This window comes from Diabrotica undecimpunctata, chromosome 7 (genome assembly GCF_040954645.1).
Source record: "Diabrotica undecimpunctata isolate CICGRU chromosome 7, icDiaUnde3, whole genome shotgun sequence".
In the NCBI taxonomy this organism is placed as follows: Eukaryota; Metazoa; Arthropoda; class Insecta; order Coleoptera; family Chrysomelidae; genus Diabrotica; species Diabrotica undecimpunctata.
Window position 1 is genome coordinate 57,407,922 of NC_092809.1, and position 17,283 is coordinate 57,425,204.

The window sequence follows — 17,283 nt, forward strand, 5'->3', positions numbered from 1 at the left end:
CTTCACATCCTGACAAATAAGAATGATTTTCGAATTTTAACAGTGGGAAATTTCACGGAACGGGTGGCAGTGTGGAAGAAGGGATAAAAAGTTTTTGAGAAATAGTCTATACTCTGAGAGAGTATAAAGAAATCGTCTCCCCATATTCTTGTATATAATAAATTTCATATCACTTCGTTGACTACTTATGAACTGGATGAAAAACGTTGTTAGAAATGTACCTTTTTCGGGAGATAATCTCTCCAAATATGTTGGAAGTTATGTCTATTTTTACTTGTGATATTATTAAAATAAATCGATGTTGATTCTGTTATCTTTTTAGTTTTTATTCAAAAGTGCTTGTTTTTTCATACTGATGTATTTTCTTATAGCATGATAATGAATTACTCAAGAAAATTGTATTAACCTATACCTTGTGTCAGTATGTCATAAATATTTTATGTACTTTTAAATTAAAATCGCATTATTATTTGTCTTTTGTATCATTTAAAAGAGCAACGTTTTTTTATTTCGACAATTCCATACCAATTTCGACAATCCTTATTAATTGACAATTCCATACTAATTTCGACAACTCCATACTTCAATTTTGATAGATTCAAACTAATTTTGACAATTTCATACTAATTTTGACAATTTCTTACTAATATCAACAATTCCATAAAAACTTTAACAACTTCATCCTAATTTTGATAATTTCAGAGTAAATTCAAAAAATCCATACTAATTTCGACAATTCCATACTAATTTGGACAATTCTATATTAATTTCGACAGTTCCATACTAATTTCAAAAGTTTCATACTAACTTCGACAACTCCATACTAATTTTGATAGTTTCATGCCATACTATAGCGTTTTACCCAGGGCTTTCCAAACTTATTCGTACTGTGACGCCCTTGGGACTTTGCTATTTTTTTGCGACGTCCCCTCAACCCAACCCCTAATAATACTTACCAATTTTAATACTAGCCTAGTAACAGGTTATAGTTATAGCAAAAACACTATTTGAACATTTATATTTTTTGTTAGAAATTAAAAACAAAATCAAAACATCGGCACAAAAATGAAAAGGGATATATATTGATGTAATTGGCTGGGTAATGTCAGGGATGTGCTTGTTTTTTTGAGCACAGCTTTTGAAACCAGGGCTCCAGTTTGGAAATTGCCACTCTCATTTCGTTTTCTAAGTTTACGTTTGACCTGTACTTGTTTTTAATTACTGCAACTGCACAAAAGCCTGTTTCGCACAAGTACGAAGTTGCAAATGGTAATAAAACCTTTAATGCAGCAGCGCTGATGGCATGATATTCATGAGAAAGTGAGCTCCAGAATTCAAACAGTTTGTCCTTGTCGTATTGAAGCTTTACGCTGGAATCACAGGACAATTTTGTCAGTGGTTCTTCTTCCTCTGTTGAAAGTGTCGATGGCGTGCATGACAGGAAAGGGTTTCTGACCAAGTCATATTGCTCCATATCTTTGGGAAAATATTTCTCAAAGTAAATAACACGTTTTTAAAGAAGTATCAAGGATTTCTCTCGATTTTTTTTTGTGGATACCTTGTAAAAGCAGGGAAACATTCAATTTCTTAATCTTCTAATTTTCTCTTCCATAAGAGCAACTTCTTCTTAAACATAGTAATTTTATCTGCCAATTGCAGGATATAAGTATTGTTTCTCTGTAAAGACTTATTAAGATCATTTAATTTTTTAAACACAGAAGTAGGCCAATTTTATTATAAATCCCGAATTAATAAAGTTTTGCGCATCATCATGTGATTCAGTATGTAGATACGCGTAAAATTTATTTCTTAATTCGTATATACGTACATATATGAGTTTAAAATCTCGAATAAATCAGTAGCTTTACAACTTTCACATATTTTTCTGCAAAATAACAAATTCTCACATATATATTTTTTTCTTGTATGTATCGTACATAACATATCAATTGAGCATCATTATCACTATCAGTCTCCTACAGTTGAATGGCAAATTAACCTGAAAGTTTTCCCACAGTTTGCTCATTAATATCTTCTGCCATGTCGTGCATTCGGCAACTAACCGTATTGTTTAAAAGAGGTACATTTTTTATTTCTTTAGCTGCCGATTCTCCAATCATCACTGTAACCATATCAACCAATGCAGGTAAGATCAGTTCCTCAGCGATCGTATGTGTTTTTTTTACATTGGCAAAATGGTAAGCTACCATGTAAGAGGCGAGCAATACTTTGGTAGGAATTGATGCTCTTGAAACCAAGGCCATAGTCTGATGTTTTAGCTCTCGCAATTTTATTACAAAACAGTCTCTTGGCTTGCGTTGTAAATGACTGTGAGTGGATTCAAAATGCCGTATTAGTTTATTAGGAAGCATTCTTTCAGTCGCCAACACTTTGTGACAAACAACACATTGTAGAAGTTCCCTTTAGTAACGCAGGTAAATCCAAAATCCAAATATTGGTAGTCATATTTCCTATATTTCTTCTTTTTACTTAAATTAGCATTACTGCTCTCGCCTGATTCTTCACTTCGTTTTCCATTCTTTTGAATATAAGTATCCATTTTTGGATAGACAAAAACTCGTTGACCATCGGATAATTTTCGGATTGAACAATTTTTTGAATAATTTCGGATAATTCAAGGGTCTATCAACTTGATTTTATATTTTTTATTTAACTTATTTAATAATACATATATTTGATACTCAGTTAAAATCAAATAAATATATTTTCTGTATAAAAAGTCCTTACTGACACGCGACGCTCCTGGGACAAGGGCGTCCCAGGGCATTTTTTATGAGGGCATTGTTTCTTATTCCAACACCAAGCATTCATTCATGCTGTGAATATTGTAAATATTAAACAGGCTGTCTTATTTGAGTACCATCGAATATTCCAACTTTCAGTTTTTCATGTATTAATTCTAAATCATTTACTTAAAAAGTATTCGAAACATTGTCCAACTTGATCTACAGCCTTTACAAATTGCTCGTAAGCCCCAACTTAATAGTAAAAGGAAAAGAAAAGTCATAGATGGTATGTATACATACTTTTCCTTATACTTTTCCTTGTATTAGTCGAACAAGCTAGCACTGTTGTGTTATATACCCTTAATTGAGTCCCTGTGGTGAAGCAAAGTCGAGAGTACTGTTTTCTCCGCTAATATTCCACGCACCATTTCTATCGATACGGAGATGTTCTCTACGCCTGGTAAAGGACGAGTAAAGTTACTCCAACGGTCCTGTGTTTCAACTGTCTTTCAACAGCAAACCCGATATCCCGTTGCTCTCCAAGGCGGCGTCTTACCTCCTGCGACCATCATCAATTCCTAAACACAATCGCGATGTATCGCTGAATGCTATAATTATGCCTTTTTGCTGTTGATGACGGTGGTCCGCATCCAAGGGAAGCACTAGCCGTGGGCGGAATGAAACAAGTCCAAAGTCTCAAATGCGACGGTGCAGTGTACGCATATTAATAGGTCTACCTTCTACTCCACACCATTGGTCAGCGATTTGACGCGTAGCAGTAAAACGGTCTTGTCTTAACGTTGTCAATTAACACGATGGCCAGTTTCGCATTACGACAAACTCATATCTCTATACGCAATAATTCTACCCCTGTCAAAATCGCTAACTTGGTGGTAATTTAGGTGTCTTCAAACTCAAAGCAGTTTCCTATACTGAATATTATTGGACTAAGGAATAATAACTAAAATTTCTGTACCAGCAAGACTTCATAAATTGGTCTCATCACTTTACTTTATTTTTACAAATGGTATAAAGAATAAAACATTCATATTGTTATCGCAGCATGCTTTATATAAAATATACTCATTCTGTTGCCAACCAATTAAGTTCAAAAAAGTATTCCTTCTGGGTGTAACACTTCTAATGTCAATGACCATATATAGGTCTTCTAACTATGTGAACAAAATATTTTGTTTTTCGTCTCTTTATAATGGTGGTCTATATTCATCTTTGGATGAACATTAGCATTGGTGATGTGCAAAAGCCAGGATCTCTTTAAAAACCTACAATAGCATCACAATTCGAATTCTTTCAGTTGGTTAAGCATTATGTGTATTTGATATTTATTTCTTGTAGCTATATAATATGATGCACCACTCATATAATTCTCTTAAAAATTTAAATGGACAGATTTCTGTGATATAGGGCTGATCTCCATGTCATATTGGCCTTTGAGTATTACAATTCTTGTCATTGTCTTTTCGTTAGATTCAGAATTTTCATTTAACAAACTGCCAAATTATTTCAAATGTTTTCGGAGTATATATTAAAAAGACTAGGTGACAAAATGTAGCCTTGTCGTACTCCAAGTTGAAAGGATAGTTTTTTAGTAAAATTGTTTCTAATTTAGATAGAGGCTACTTGATTTTAGTACATATATTTTATCAGTTTTGCATTATTGTGGTGCATTATTCAAAGTCGATGAAACAGTCGTATACTTTGGAATTTACAACTTTTTTGGAAAAACGCTTATACAAAACGGTGCATCTGTGGTCCCTAAGCCATTTCTAAACTCACAATGGCTTATGCCCCATTCTGCTTTTAGATAAAAAAATATTCGGTCCTGTCGAATTCGTAATAGGCCATTTCCAAACTCAAATTGCTTATTATTATCACCCATTCTGATTTTATATAGAAAAAATATTCGGTTCTGTAGAATTCGTATGAACATCTTAAGTTGCTTATCAAACGTATCAGCCGACCGTGGCTGCATTTGGTGGGTCTGCTTTTTTTTTGACAGTGTGGTGAACATCGACCAACCAGTCAATGTTAGTATATAAGTATATATATATATATATATATATATATATATATATATATATATATATATATATATATATATACAATAGCACTAAAGGCCTTAGAGGCCCATGGCTTAAAAAGTTTGTGCTTTCTTCATTTTCGCGTTCCTTTATGTACTGAGATCTTCTCTGGCTCGATATGTGATTTTTCTCCATTCCTTCTTGTTATTCATTTTTCTTTTCTGGTCTTCTATTCCAATTTCTTCCATATCTTTTTCTACCTCCTGATTCCATCTATTTTTTGGCCTTCCTTTTCTCTTTTTTAAAGTTATAGTGTAGTTTAGTACCCTTTTTGGAGTCCTCGTGTTCGGCATCCTTTCTAGGTGACCTCGCCATCTTAGTCTCTGTGCCTTTATGACTCCTATTATGTTAGGTTGATTATATAATTTCTTTAAATCATCATTTGATCTTCTTATCCATAAACCGTCCCTTATTATTTCTCCATACATCTTCCTCAGGATTTTCCTTTACCATGTCTCCAGTAAATGTTGTTCATTTTTTGTCATTGTCCATGTCTCACTGCAGTATGTTACTATTGGTTGTATAGTTGTTTTGTATAACTGTATTTTTGCCTTTCTTGATAAAAACTTGCTTTTCAATATTCCACTAAGAGCATGTACACTTCTATTGCCTGCCATTATTCTAGCTTGTATTTCTTTTTTAATGTTAGGTTTACGTAATATTATTGTACCTAGGTATGTAAATCTTTCTACCATTTCGAATTCGTATGATGATCTTTCTTCTACTTTTACTTTAAACTTTTGTCCATCCCTGAACTGATCATATGTCCACTGCATACATTTTGTTTTAGTTTCATTTATGTAAAGTCCCATTTTCTTTGCTGCTTTTACTATTCTCTGTACTATCTCCTGTAGCTCTTTTTTTCCTCTTGCCGGCAACACTATATCATCCGCAAATGCCAAAACTTGGTGTCTTTTATAATATAGGAGTCCTTCTCTATTGATTTTCGCTTCTCGCATTATTTTTTCTAGGCATAAATTAAAGAGTAATGATGACAAAGGATCGCCCTGCCTTAATCCGTCGTGTACTATAAATTTGTCCGATGCATGATTGTTTACTTTGACTCTGTTTTCTGTATTCTCTAAAGTAAGATGTATCATGTTACGCAACTTTCTGCTAACTCCCAGTTCCTCCAGGGTCTCTTTTAATTCCTTCCTTTTTATTCTATCGTATGCTTGCTGGAAGTCGATGAATAGCGCTATCGTTGGTAAGTTGTGTTCATAGCTTTCTGCTTCTAATTCTCTGATTATGAATACTTGGTCCGTTGTGCTTCTCCCTCGTCTAAATCCGCACTGATATTCGCCTATTATATTTTCAACTTCTTTTTCTAGCTTATCTTTTATTGATTTTGATAGTATATAAGTAATACATGAAATTGTTTATCTTCTTGCCAAAACAATTTTGTATTTTATAAAAATGAATATTTGTTCTCTTCCAAAACTTTAGTTTTGTTGTGATCTATAAATATATCACTGGAGTGTTACCGAAATAAACCCTGCTATACTTTTTCTGACAATTAATTATTAATTATGTAAGTTAATAAACATAACAAAAGGATAATTTAAGGACAGAATAAATTAGAGTGTTAACTGTATAATTTGCTGTCTTGCTTCTCAAATTATATGAAGGTCATTCTAGGGTATGTATTATTAATTTTCTTAAATTATTAATGTTAATGGAAGTGCTTGAAAACTGGTAAATTATGAAGTGGTAAGCTTGATTATAATTTGTAAATTGGAAGAGTTTTAATAATAAGCAATATTAGGTAAATTTTAAACAAATTACCTCCTTTTTCTAACGTATTTTATGATTTCGGTTTAGAACGTCCCGAAAAAAGTAATGTTTAATTACTTTCATTTCTTTTAAACCTTGTTAGTTTTCTTGTCTTCTCTTGTCACTTTTTATAAATCTTTTATCTGTGTTTTCTTTCTTGTAGTAGGTATATTCATTTTCCTCCTCACCTATTGATATTTCTTATTCTGTCACTTTTGCTTTTTGCTGCTATTGTGAGGTTGGTGCTAGAGTGATTGTGTCACCTTAAGACAGGTAACAACATTAACAATTACTTAATATCTGTTTTATCCCACCTAGTGGTCTGTGATCCCACCCATGTCGCTAATGTTACAGTTCTTTTTAAATCACTTAATGAAAACTGCAAACAATATTACAATAATTGATAAAAACTTTGCCTGCATAAATACTACTATTTGAACTGTCAACTTTTTGTTTACATACAATTTATGATGTTTTAAACTTTATGAGACTTTTCGGGGTTTTCCGATGACGCCGAACATTCTAGATATTTTGAATACTTCTTTTTTGTCAAGTGACTTTTCTATATGGAATAAATCTTGCAGAACTACTGTCGTTACAGTATATTCTTAAAATCAGTTTATTATTGCTACTCAAAATTGAAATTTATATTTATAAAATATATTATCACGATTGTGTTTGTTAAACATAATAATTATTCTGGAATTGGTAAGTCGTCTATATATTTATACAATATTATTTGCAAGAATGTATTATTCTAGAGTAATTTAAGCAATTGAAGGAAATTTTGAAACTTTCCGTTAATTACTTTGTTTACAATTGTAATTTTCCAGCAAATAAGACGTGACAATGTATTTGCGAAAACACTGTATTCAATTTAAAAACGGACCTGTTCGCGTCTTCCACGCTCCATCATTATTCATGTCATCGTCTATCAGAAAAAATAAATCCAAGTGCTGTCGATTTATTTGACGGCGTAGCTATTAGGCCCAAAATATGTCATGGGTGGAGTCTCACTTTTCATTTTCTCGATAATCTTGCGATAGGACAAATTTGCCTTTTGTAAAGAATGTTCCGCAAACAATCATAAATGATTAAGTTTTGTACATGTTCTGACAAAAGAATCGACAAAAACAGTGCTTTGTAATAAAGGATTTTTATAGAAACCAAATTTGAGGAACGACAAAAACATTTGTCTAAGTACCTATTGAACTTAATTTACTACCGTGCTTAAGGTATATTAGTCTAAATGTATACAAAAAAGTTATTTTAACATATTCTTTAGGGTTACAAACGGAAAATATGTTTTTTTAAAAGTAAATTATCTGACTATTTGTAATGAAAATAAACACGTTGATTTCTTCTCGTACGAGTATTATAGAATTCCGTCTTATGCCTATTGTGTTTTTTCCCTTTTACGAGATATGCCGTTCGATATATTTTACCTTTGGTTTACTATTTCCTCTCATTAACCTGTATATTATTATGGAAAGCCAAAATATGAAGTTTTAAATTATAACATATTACTTCAACAACCGTACCTATAACTTAATTTGTCTCAGACTGTATTCTCGTGACTTTGTTGGATTTGCAAGTTATGTGACCAAAAGGAGTAATAAAAATACACATAGAAATCAAAGGTAAATTTCATCAATATATTGTATCAAAAATAAGATAAAAAAATTGCAAATGAAAATTTCATCAATAAACTGTATCAACACAAAATTCACCTACTGTTATATAAAATGAATAAAATTTTCTAACAGATTAAAACTATAACATCTAAATTGTAAAAATCCAAACATACAGATCACACATGTTCCTAACGTGTTCTTTAAGTCTAGGTATTAAATAAGAAAACTGTTTCTATTGACAAACACATAACTGTTCAAAACACCTCTGTTGTCTGTCACCTCTATGACTGTCTTTTAAACATTTTAAATTAAAATTTAAGCTGCGAATTGACAGGGTTTCCTCTTCTTAAAATTCTGCTTCTTCTTGTTCAAGGTACTCTTCTCCTGGCTCGATATTTGCTCAAAGAAATTATCTTTTATCGAAATAAAATATTGTCAATCAAATGCTGCTTATAACTCTCCAAATCTGGTAAGCTCTCAAAAAAAAATCGACAGCCTCGCCTCAAACGTCTACTTTGTACTGCTTGGCTACTATTACAGAAACTTAACGACTTATCCCACTATTTACTTTTCACCAAACCGGCAAAAACAACAGAATATATTTTTTTCTATCAACTATACGTAGAAAATCAAAACAACCTTCCTCTTTCAAAGCTAGTATCGAACTCCCATTCAAATTGTCTCATTTTCCAATACCAAACATTTCGTTTTCTTTCATACCATTTCCCAAAATCAAAATCTCTTCCTGTAATCAAAACACAATATAAAACATATCTTTCCCGCTCTTTCTTTAAGCCAATTTTCTTTCTCTGTCTCCTCCTTTCACACACTCATTTGGAATACCCCAAAGTCAAACTCTATTATTGTCGGCGGTCTTAGTTAGAATACAATTTCTCTTTCTTATTCCTAAAAAAATTAAGTAAATTATTGTTAATCTTTCCTATCTACATTTACAAAATAATTTATAAATAAAATTTAATTTTCAAAAAATCCCAAGCGCATTTTGTTTTCACAGTTTAAGTTTTGTAAAATTTATTTACCTAACATTTTTTCCTTTCAAATCTGTTGATAATTAGTCATTCGTGATATCATTTTTAATTATTAAAAACACTCAAGCTGAAATTCAAACTCGAAAAGTCCAACGAATGTCTTTCAAATCTTCACCACTGTAGTGGATAGTTTACAGAGTTGCCACCTACTTTGGTGGCCATGAACAGAAACGATTTAATAATATTGTTTTATGTCCTCTGGGCTATACGAAATGTGAAAATGATTAAATCTTTTAGCAAAGTTTTTTTAGCAGAATTATTTTTTTGTTGTAATACTTTTAGATGTATTTTTTATAAAACAATAAAGCTAAATAAACAGAAATTTATTTTTAATTATTGTATTCCATACTGGTATAAACCAAAAGAAATCGTGTAACAACACAAAGAAAATGACACAAAATAAAAAAGGTTTAGTTTTTGGGGTTTTGTTTACTATGAAGTCTACTTTGTTTCATCAAACCCAAATGACAGCAGAAAAGGCAAGTTTATGTGCATTAGAATCAGTTTTGGCTTCAAATTGCAATCTGTATTTAATTAAAAATATTAAAGTTTTTATTTCTCCTTGACATTTTAATGATTTGGACTTATGTCACTTTTTTGCGGGGGTGCAATATGTATTACTATAGAAAATGTCACACCGAGAGTGCAGTACGGCTAATATAGGAATGCACAATTGCCGGATTTCACGCTTTGTGCTTGGCGATACAAACAGGTCCAAGTGGTAGTCACAGAACCGTACCCAGATCGTATATTGATAAAATAATTGCCTTCAAGTAGCCAAATAAGAGGCATGAATTTGAATTAAAAGACCTTAAGTTTTTAGCGAGAATTTTATTATAAAACTGTATACTTTATTAAACTAACAAATGTATTTTAAATTACATTTCTTGATAGCTATAAATATACCGGGTGAAACCTCCGGTAACTCGATTTCCGTGCACCCAGCCCAATATCCAAGAAAAACTTTTTCTTTTGTAAATATGTGAAAAATTATCAGGAACGGGAATATCGAAAAAGCTTTGCACATTTTTTAATCCCGGCGATGTTATTAAAAAAACAAGTTGCGCACTTGAATTACTGCGAAATTTTAACACCTACTATGAAATTTTTTTTTTGTGGAAATCTGAAGTGCAGTTTTTGTCCTTGTTAAAACATAATGCAGTCTCGCATTTTTTACACACAACATAAGTTTACCTAGTTCCTTGGCATAGCAACCTGGTAGTTTTCAGCGAAACCTTGTGTTATTCCATATGGGATAATGGTTTTCCTTGCCTACACTTGACCAGATGAGCAGGTATAACGTTTATAGTGTAAGTTATTTAACATTATATTATATTTATACTTTATTAAACTAACAAATATATTTTAAATTACATTTCTTGATAGCTATAAATATACAGGGTGGAACCTCCGGGAACTCAATTTCCGTGTACCCAGCCCAATATCCGAAAAGCCCATGGACTGGTAAATGCATTTTATTGGTTATACCTACAGTGTAAAATAATCGAGGTTACTCACAGATATTCAATTAATTATACTAAAGTCGTCCTCTACATCCGAGATGTCGGATTCGCTTTCGCTACTCTCCCCTGTGTTTGCGTGTATTATCAATTGGTCTACGTCATCTTGCAGGTTGTCCGCAGTTCACATCTCAGTTTCCGTTTTCTCAACAACATGAGTGACATAATTGCGCCAATTTTGCTCTGTGACGCGTGGGAAACCGTCGTCGATCAACTGGCGTACCTCGTCGTTTTTAAAAGTGGTATTATGGGTACCTACATATCGCTTAACTTGGTTCCACACCATTTCTATAGGATTCAATTCGCAGTGATACGGAGGAAGCCTTAAAATATAAACATTATGTTGTGAAGCATACTCATCAAGATAATACTTATCGTATTGATCTTTAAAAGCACGCGCTGCTTCTAATAGCTCGGATTCCAAATAACACTCCTCGAAAAAAATGTCTTTTTCCACTAGCCATTCCTTGATTGCAGCTTTATTTCAGGAATTGCTAGGGAATCTCTCTTTACGGGAGTGATATGATGCATTGTCTATTACAATGACATTCCTGCGACCATTATTTGGTAAATTTGATATTAATGTCTCCTTAAACCACGACTCAAAATATGCGGCATCCATTTCATCGTGATAGTCGCTATCATTTTTCTTTGCCAGAAAAACACGCTGTGTGCCAGGAAGGAAACCTCCTGAAAAACCTGCATGCAATAAAACATATCGTGGACCTCGTTTAGTAGGTGCTTTTAAGCCAGTACTTAAACCTTCACCTTCACCTTCACAATAATTCACCGGATTTAAACTTATGGGACACCATGCTCTCTGTTGAAACTCGGACTAAATTTTGAAGTGTAGTTTCGTTTTCCAAAAGCACTTTCACCCCCTACCCATCCTTAGGATGGGTAGGGGGTGAAATAGGGAAAGCTTGGAAAGCTTTATAGATAGCTTATTCTGACATATTACATATCTCAGTATAGAGTCAAAAGCGCTTTTGATGTCAAGGTAAATACTAATATAGTAATGTAATAATAAATACAGTGTACCAACAAATAAATCAGTGTACCAACAAACACAAAACGAAATACGGCGACAAATTCGAATAGCAAAAGAAAATTGGTTAAAAGAAAAAATTGATAAAGTATAAATGCTACAAAATACACATGAAAACTTATTGACACAGTAAAATAAAAGAATTAACTAGAAGACCAGAATACAAACAAAATATACTAGTTGATGAAAAGGGAGACACAGTAATGGATACAGAAAACAAATTGATGGTATGGGCAAACTATATAGAACAGCTGTTTAACGACAAACGAGACAAAAAAGATAACGAATAAGTCGTTGAAGAGACTGGACCAGAAATAACAGAAAGTGAAGTAAAACACACAATTAAATAAATAAAAACTGGGAAAGCAGTAGAACCAGACGAAATACCGACAGAAATATTGCAACTTATCGCCGACTGCAATATACTGTCGAATTATTTAATATCAGATACAGAACCGGTATGTTAACTAAAGAATGGCTTCTATCAACATTCCTAACTATACCAAAAAAGAAAACGCCACACAATGTTGCGATCACCGTACCATCAGTATAATGTGATATATATTAAAAGTATTCCTAAAGAATATTCATCGTAGAATATATGAAAAGTTAGAACAAGACATTAAACAAACTCAGTTCAGATTTAGAAATGCTCAAGGAACCAGAGAAGCATTATATGCAGTAAATGTGCTAATACAGAGATGTTTATATGTAAACCAGGACATCTATGTCGCCATCACTATTTAATGCATACTCAGAGGAAATATTCACAAAAGCATTAGAACATGAAGTAGCAGACATAAAAATAAATGGCCTACATATACGTGAAATTAGATATTCTGATAATACAATACTAATAGCAGAAAATATTACAGATCTACAAAGAATTTTAGATAAGGTTCTTGCAGCGAGTGAAGAATTTGGTCTGTCACTAAACATAAAGAAAACAAAATTCATCGTTATATCAAAGAAAAATATTAGATACATCAATCTACACGTAAATAATAAGACGATAAAACTAGTTCAGAATTATAACTATTTAGGGCCAAATATTACTGAAACAAACGATTATACCAAAGAAATTAGAGTTAGAATAGAAAAGGCTAGAAGTGCATTCAATAATATGAAACAAATATTATTTTATATAGACCTTAGCCTAAATCTTAGAAAACGAGTACTAAAGTAAAGTATTTTCTGTTCTTTTGTATGGTGTGGAGACATGGACTTTGAATAAATAATGTCTCAATAAATTGAAATTATTTGAAATATGGACGTATCGAAGAATGCTGAGAATCTCCTGGACAGACAGAATAACCAATGAAGAAGTACTAAGAAGAATAGACAACAGCAGGGAGATACTAGATTCCTTCAAAATACAAAAACTACAATATCTGGGTCATATAACACGTGGTGACAGATATGAATTCATAAAACTAATAATGAGTGGAAAGACTCAAGGAAAGCGCAGCATAGGTAGAAGAAGATTGTCCTGGCTAAGAAACCTTAGATAATGGTTTGGATGCAGCTCAACTGAACTCTTTCGGGCTGTAGTGTCAAAAGATAAAATAGCAGTGATGATTGCCAACCTTCATCTCATAGATGGCAGGTAAAGAAGAAGATTAAATACAGTAAAACTGTTAACGGACACTTCTTCACTACAGAAACCTCTGCTGAATTGACAGTTTTTAGGTCACCAAACATTTGATATGTGGGTAAATAGGAATACAACCCCGAACGACGGACTCTCTTCACAACAACTCCGGACAAAATTTTCTTTTAATTTTTCTTAGAAAAAAAGAGGAAATTTTGAACAAAAAAGGATGAATAAAACTGAAGGTGTTGCCATCGATACTATTGTGTACGATTGGTTTTGTAAAGTGAGAAGTAAGAGCATTCCATTATCTGCACCGATAATAAAAGAAAGGGCTTAAAAGGCTGCAAAATAATTTAATTTGAATTTTAAAGCTTCCAACGGTTAGCTTAACAAGGTTTGTTTAAAATATAACATTAAATTTAGAGCAATTTCTGGAGGAGTTGCAAATGTTAACTTTGGCGACGTTTCAGAGTGATAAAGAAAACTGTCAAATTTATTAACTGGCTATTTACCTGGAGATATTTATAACTCTGACGAGACTTGTCTTTATTATCCAGCCTTACCAAGTAAAACTTTTACATTTTGTAATGAAAAATCTGCTAAGGAAAGACTGACCGTATTATTGTGTGCAAATTTAAATGGGGAAAAAGAAAACCTTTGGTATTTGGTAAAAGTAAAAATCCTCGATATGTTAAAAATTTTCATTTTGATAAACTCCAAGTCGACTGGTACTACAACGAAAAGGCCTGGATGACCAAATATATCATAACAGATTGCTACACAAATTTGACAGAAAAATGCAACATCGAAAAAGAAAAATTCTCTTATTCTTAGAAAACACAACATCCCATCCGGATATTCAGTTATCTAACATATCGATAATATTTTTGTTACCTAATACTACAGCGCATTGTCAACCATTAGACCAACGAATAATTAAAAACTTAAAATCCCTGTATAGAAAGTAGTTTTTGATGAGAAGAATGTTATCATCTATAGCATATTCGTTATCAACAGCTGAACTGGAGAAGTCCATAACGATTGCTAACGCCTTAATTTAGATTGTGGCAGCATGGATAAACGTTTTAATCAAAACAATTAAAAAGTGTTTATTAGGTGCGGTTTTTTTTAAAAAACAACAGTAGTAGAGAAGAAATTATGGAAAATCTGGAGCTACAAGATCTGAAACTAAGACAATTTGACAATTTGTATTTAACAAAGATAATTTGCCATTGTCAATCTTTTGCGAAAGTTATGGAGTTGAAAATTTTTTGAACTACCTGGAGATTAATGCAGCCTATTGACGGAAAATTCTGCAGTAAACTTCGTTAGTTGTATTAGTGATTTAAAAAAAAGGTGTCCAATGTTTTTGGCAATGAGAGTGACATATTTCTTATATATAAATGTGACGCAAAAGAAGGTCAAAAAATATCTGATCTAATTCTAAATGTTAAGTCAGAAATTGTGAAAAATAATGGTGAAAACAAAAAACAAACAAAAATTGATGATTTTTTAATAGGCAATAACTACCTTTTTTACATTAGTATTTTATTTGTTTTATTTGTGTATAGGCTTATGCAAATATGTACGAAAATGTATAATAAAACATCAAGCAAATCGAAACCTCCTTTTTATTTTAATTGAATAAGCGATAACTCTGCACAACGGGCAATTATTTTTCCGTTGGTGTCCGTTATGGATAAGGTTCACTGTATATGAGTTAAAAATTTCAATCAATTACTCTGCACCAAAATGAAATATGATAAATTTCGTATATAAATAAAAGGGTAAAAAAGCACAGTGATTTATTCTAGAAAAAATGTTTTAACCTTTTCATTATATTTCTAAAATAAATCTATTTAAAGCATGTTTAGTTTTTTAATTTAACAAAGCAAAAGGTTCACGTAGAAACAATATTTTTATACCAGCTTAGCGTTTGTAATAGGACTGTCACAGCGAGTTTCTGTTTCCTCACCCCATATATCCACCCTCGTAATTTACATTCCCTTTATAAAAATACCCACTTTTTCCAACAAACTTTTATGAATTTTAATTTTCCCACGAAAAACTATATAGCACGAGCCGTAGAAGTAGTCACAAACTCTGGCGATGCTAGTGACGTATGCCCTATGCCTCGCTTCAGTTTTGAAATTGGGACAGGCGATGCGGTAGGTGCTAATAAAAAGAGGGTTCCGGCAAAGATTTGAAGCTGCATATGATCAAAAATAGTTTATACTTGCTACCTTACAAATAAGAGCAGATAAAGGCAGTAGCTAAGAATTTAATGAAACAAGTCGACTTCGTGGTTTTATTTTTTTAGGTAAGGATTTTGTTTCTTCTTCTTCTCGTAGCACTACAACCCGGGGTCGGTTTTGGCTGACTGCACAACTTACTTCCATCATGAACGGTCGTCCATAATAGTTGGGTCAGTATGTAGCCCCATTGTTCTTAGATCTGACCATATATTGTCTCTCCATCGCATTCGTGGACGTCCTAATAGCCTTTTTCTTGTGGGGGCTTCCTCCCATATTAACTTGGAAAGGCGGTTATTAGGAAGTCTATGGACATGGCCAGCCCATCTTAGACGTTGGGATTTAATCTCTTGGACTATATCGCTCGCTCTATACATCTGCTTGACCTCAGCATTTGTTCTCATTCGGTATTGGTTGCTATTATTGTCGTGATAAGGCCCAAATATTCTTCTGAGGATTTTCCTCTCAAAACATCTAAGTTTTCTTTCACTTTCTTTGGTCAGGGTCCACGTCTCACACCCATACATGAGCATCGGTCTAATCACCGTTTTATATATTCTGTTCTGATTTTATTTCGTGATCTGTGAATTCGTTATGTAGCTTAACACTTAACATATCTAGGAGCACCGAAGCGGTCAAAATGATGGGTATTAGAATTTTCTATCGTCAGCCGTTCTTGTATACATTTTTATTTAAAAAGAAACCTATATTGAGTTAATATCTACTAATAAAAGACAATTAGTTAACTTAAACCTGAGGAAGAGAGGAGAGTGGAAGAGAGAATGGTCGAATGATAGCGGAAAGACAAGGTAAACAAAGTAGCTTATTTCCGGTCTAAGGCTATAGTAGGAATGGAAGTTCAGGAAACTGGACTACTTCCTGATGCAGTTTTAGTTTTAGCAACTTCGCAAATAGGATAGGCAAATCTGCCTTGACGGACTCTACTGTTTGTGGGGTAACGGACGCTCCCGCCCATCTTTTAACTTAGCAGAGGTAGGCAAATGAGAAGGGAGACTTTAAGAGGCAAATGAGTTCCAGATGAAAGAAACATGGTAAAAATAATAATGAGAGGAGAGAGGGAATGGAGAAAAGTGCACTGTCTGATCTCTAAGATGATAAAGAAGAAGGAACGGGAGGACAGAGGAGAAAATTGAACTAGAGATCTGAAATCTTGTTTCTTTTTTCTCGAGAGCCACGGAAATATTTTTGTTCTTTTGTTTTCTTTTAGCAATAGGCAGTTCTTAAACTTTTTTTTTCTGATTTATGGTGATATGTTTGGTTAGTTGTAAGTTTTCCTTAATATAATATAGTTGCTCTTCTTTAAAGGTGACGGTTAATATGTAGATTTTAGTTTTTTAATGAGTTATGAGATCACTTCTCTACAACGGTGGTAAAGTTACTCTGGAGACTTCTGGCCCAGTGTCATACTCGGCTAAAAGATGCAAGGGTGTCTTGCTCGGTGACATTAGATGTCTAAAAAAGATTTTCCCGTACTGCTACCAGCCAAAATTCGATGGATACCTTCTTAGGCTGGTACTGTAGTCTGGCCATGCATCAATTAAAA

At 32.9% G+C, this 17,283-nt stretch overlaps 1 protein-coding gene across 1 annotated transcript; it reads right to left on the bottom strand.

Annotated features, from left to right (window-relative positions):
* Positions 1-1,105: 1,105 nt before the first annotated feature.
* Positions 1,106-1,474, bottom strand: LOC140446390 (zinc finger BED domain-containing protein 5-like). Its single transcript, XM_072538937.1, has one exon. The coding sequence runs from the start codon at positions 1,472-1,474 to the stop codon at positions 1,106-1,108; it is 369 nt and encodes a 122-aa protein (XP_072395038.1).
* Positions 1,475-17,283: the final 15,809 nt, after the last annotated feature.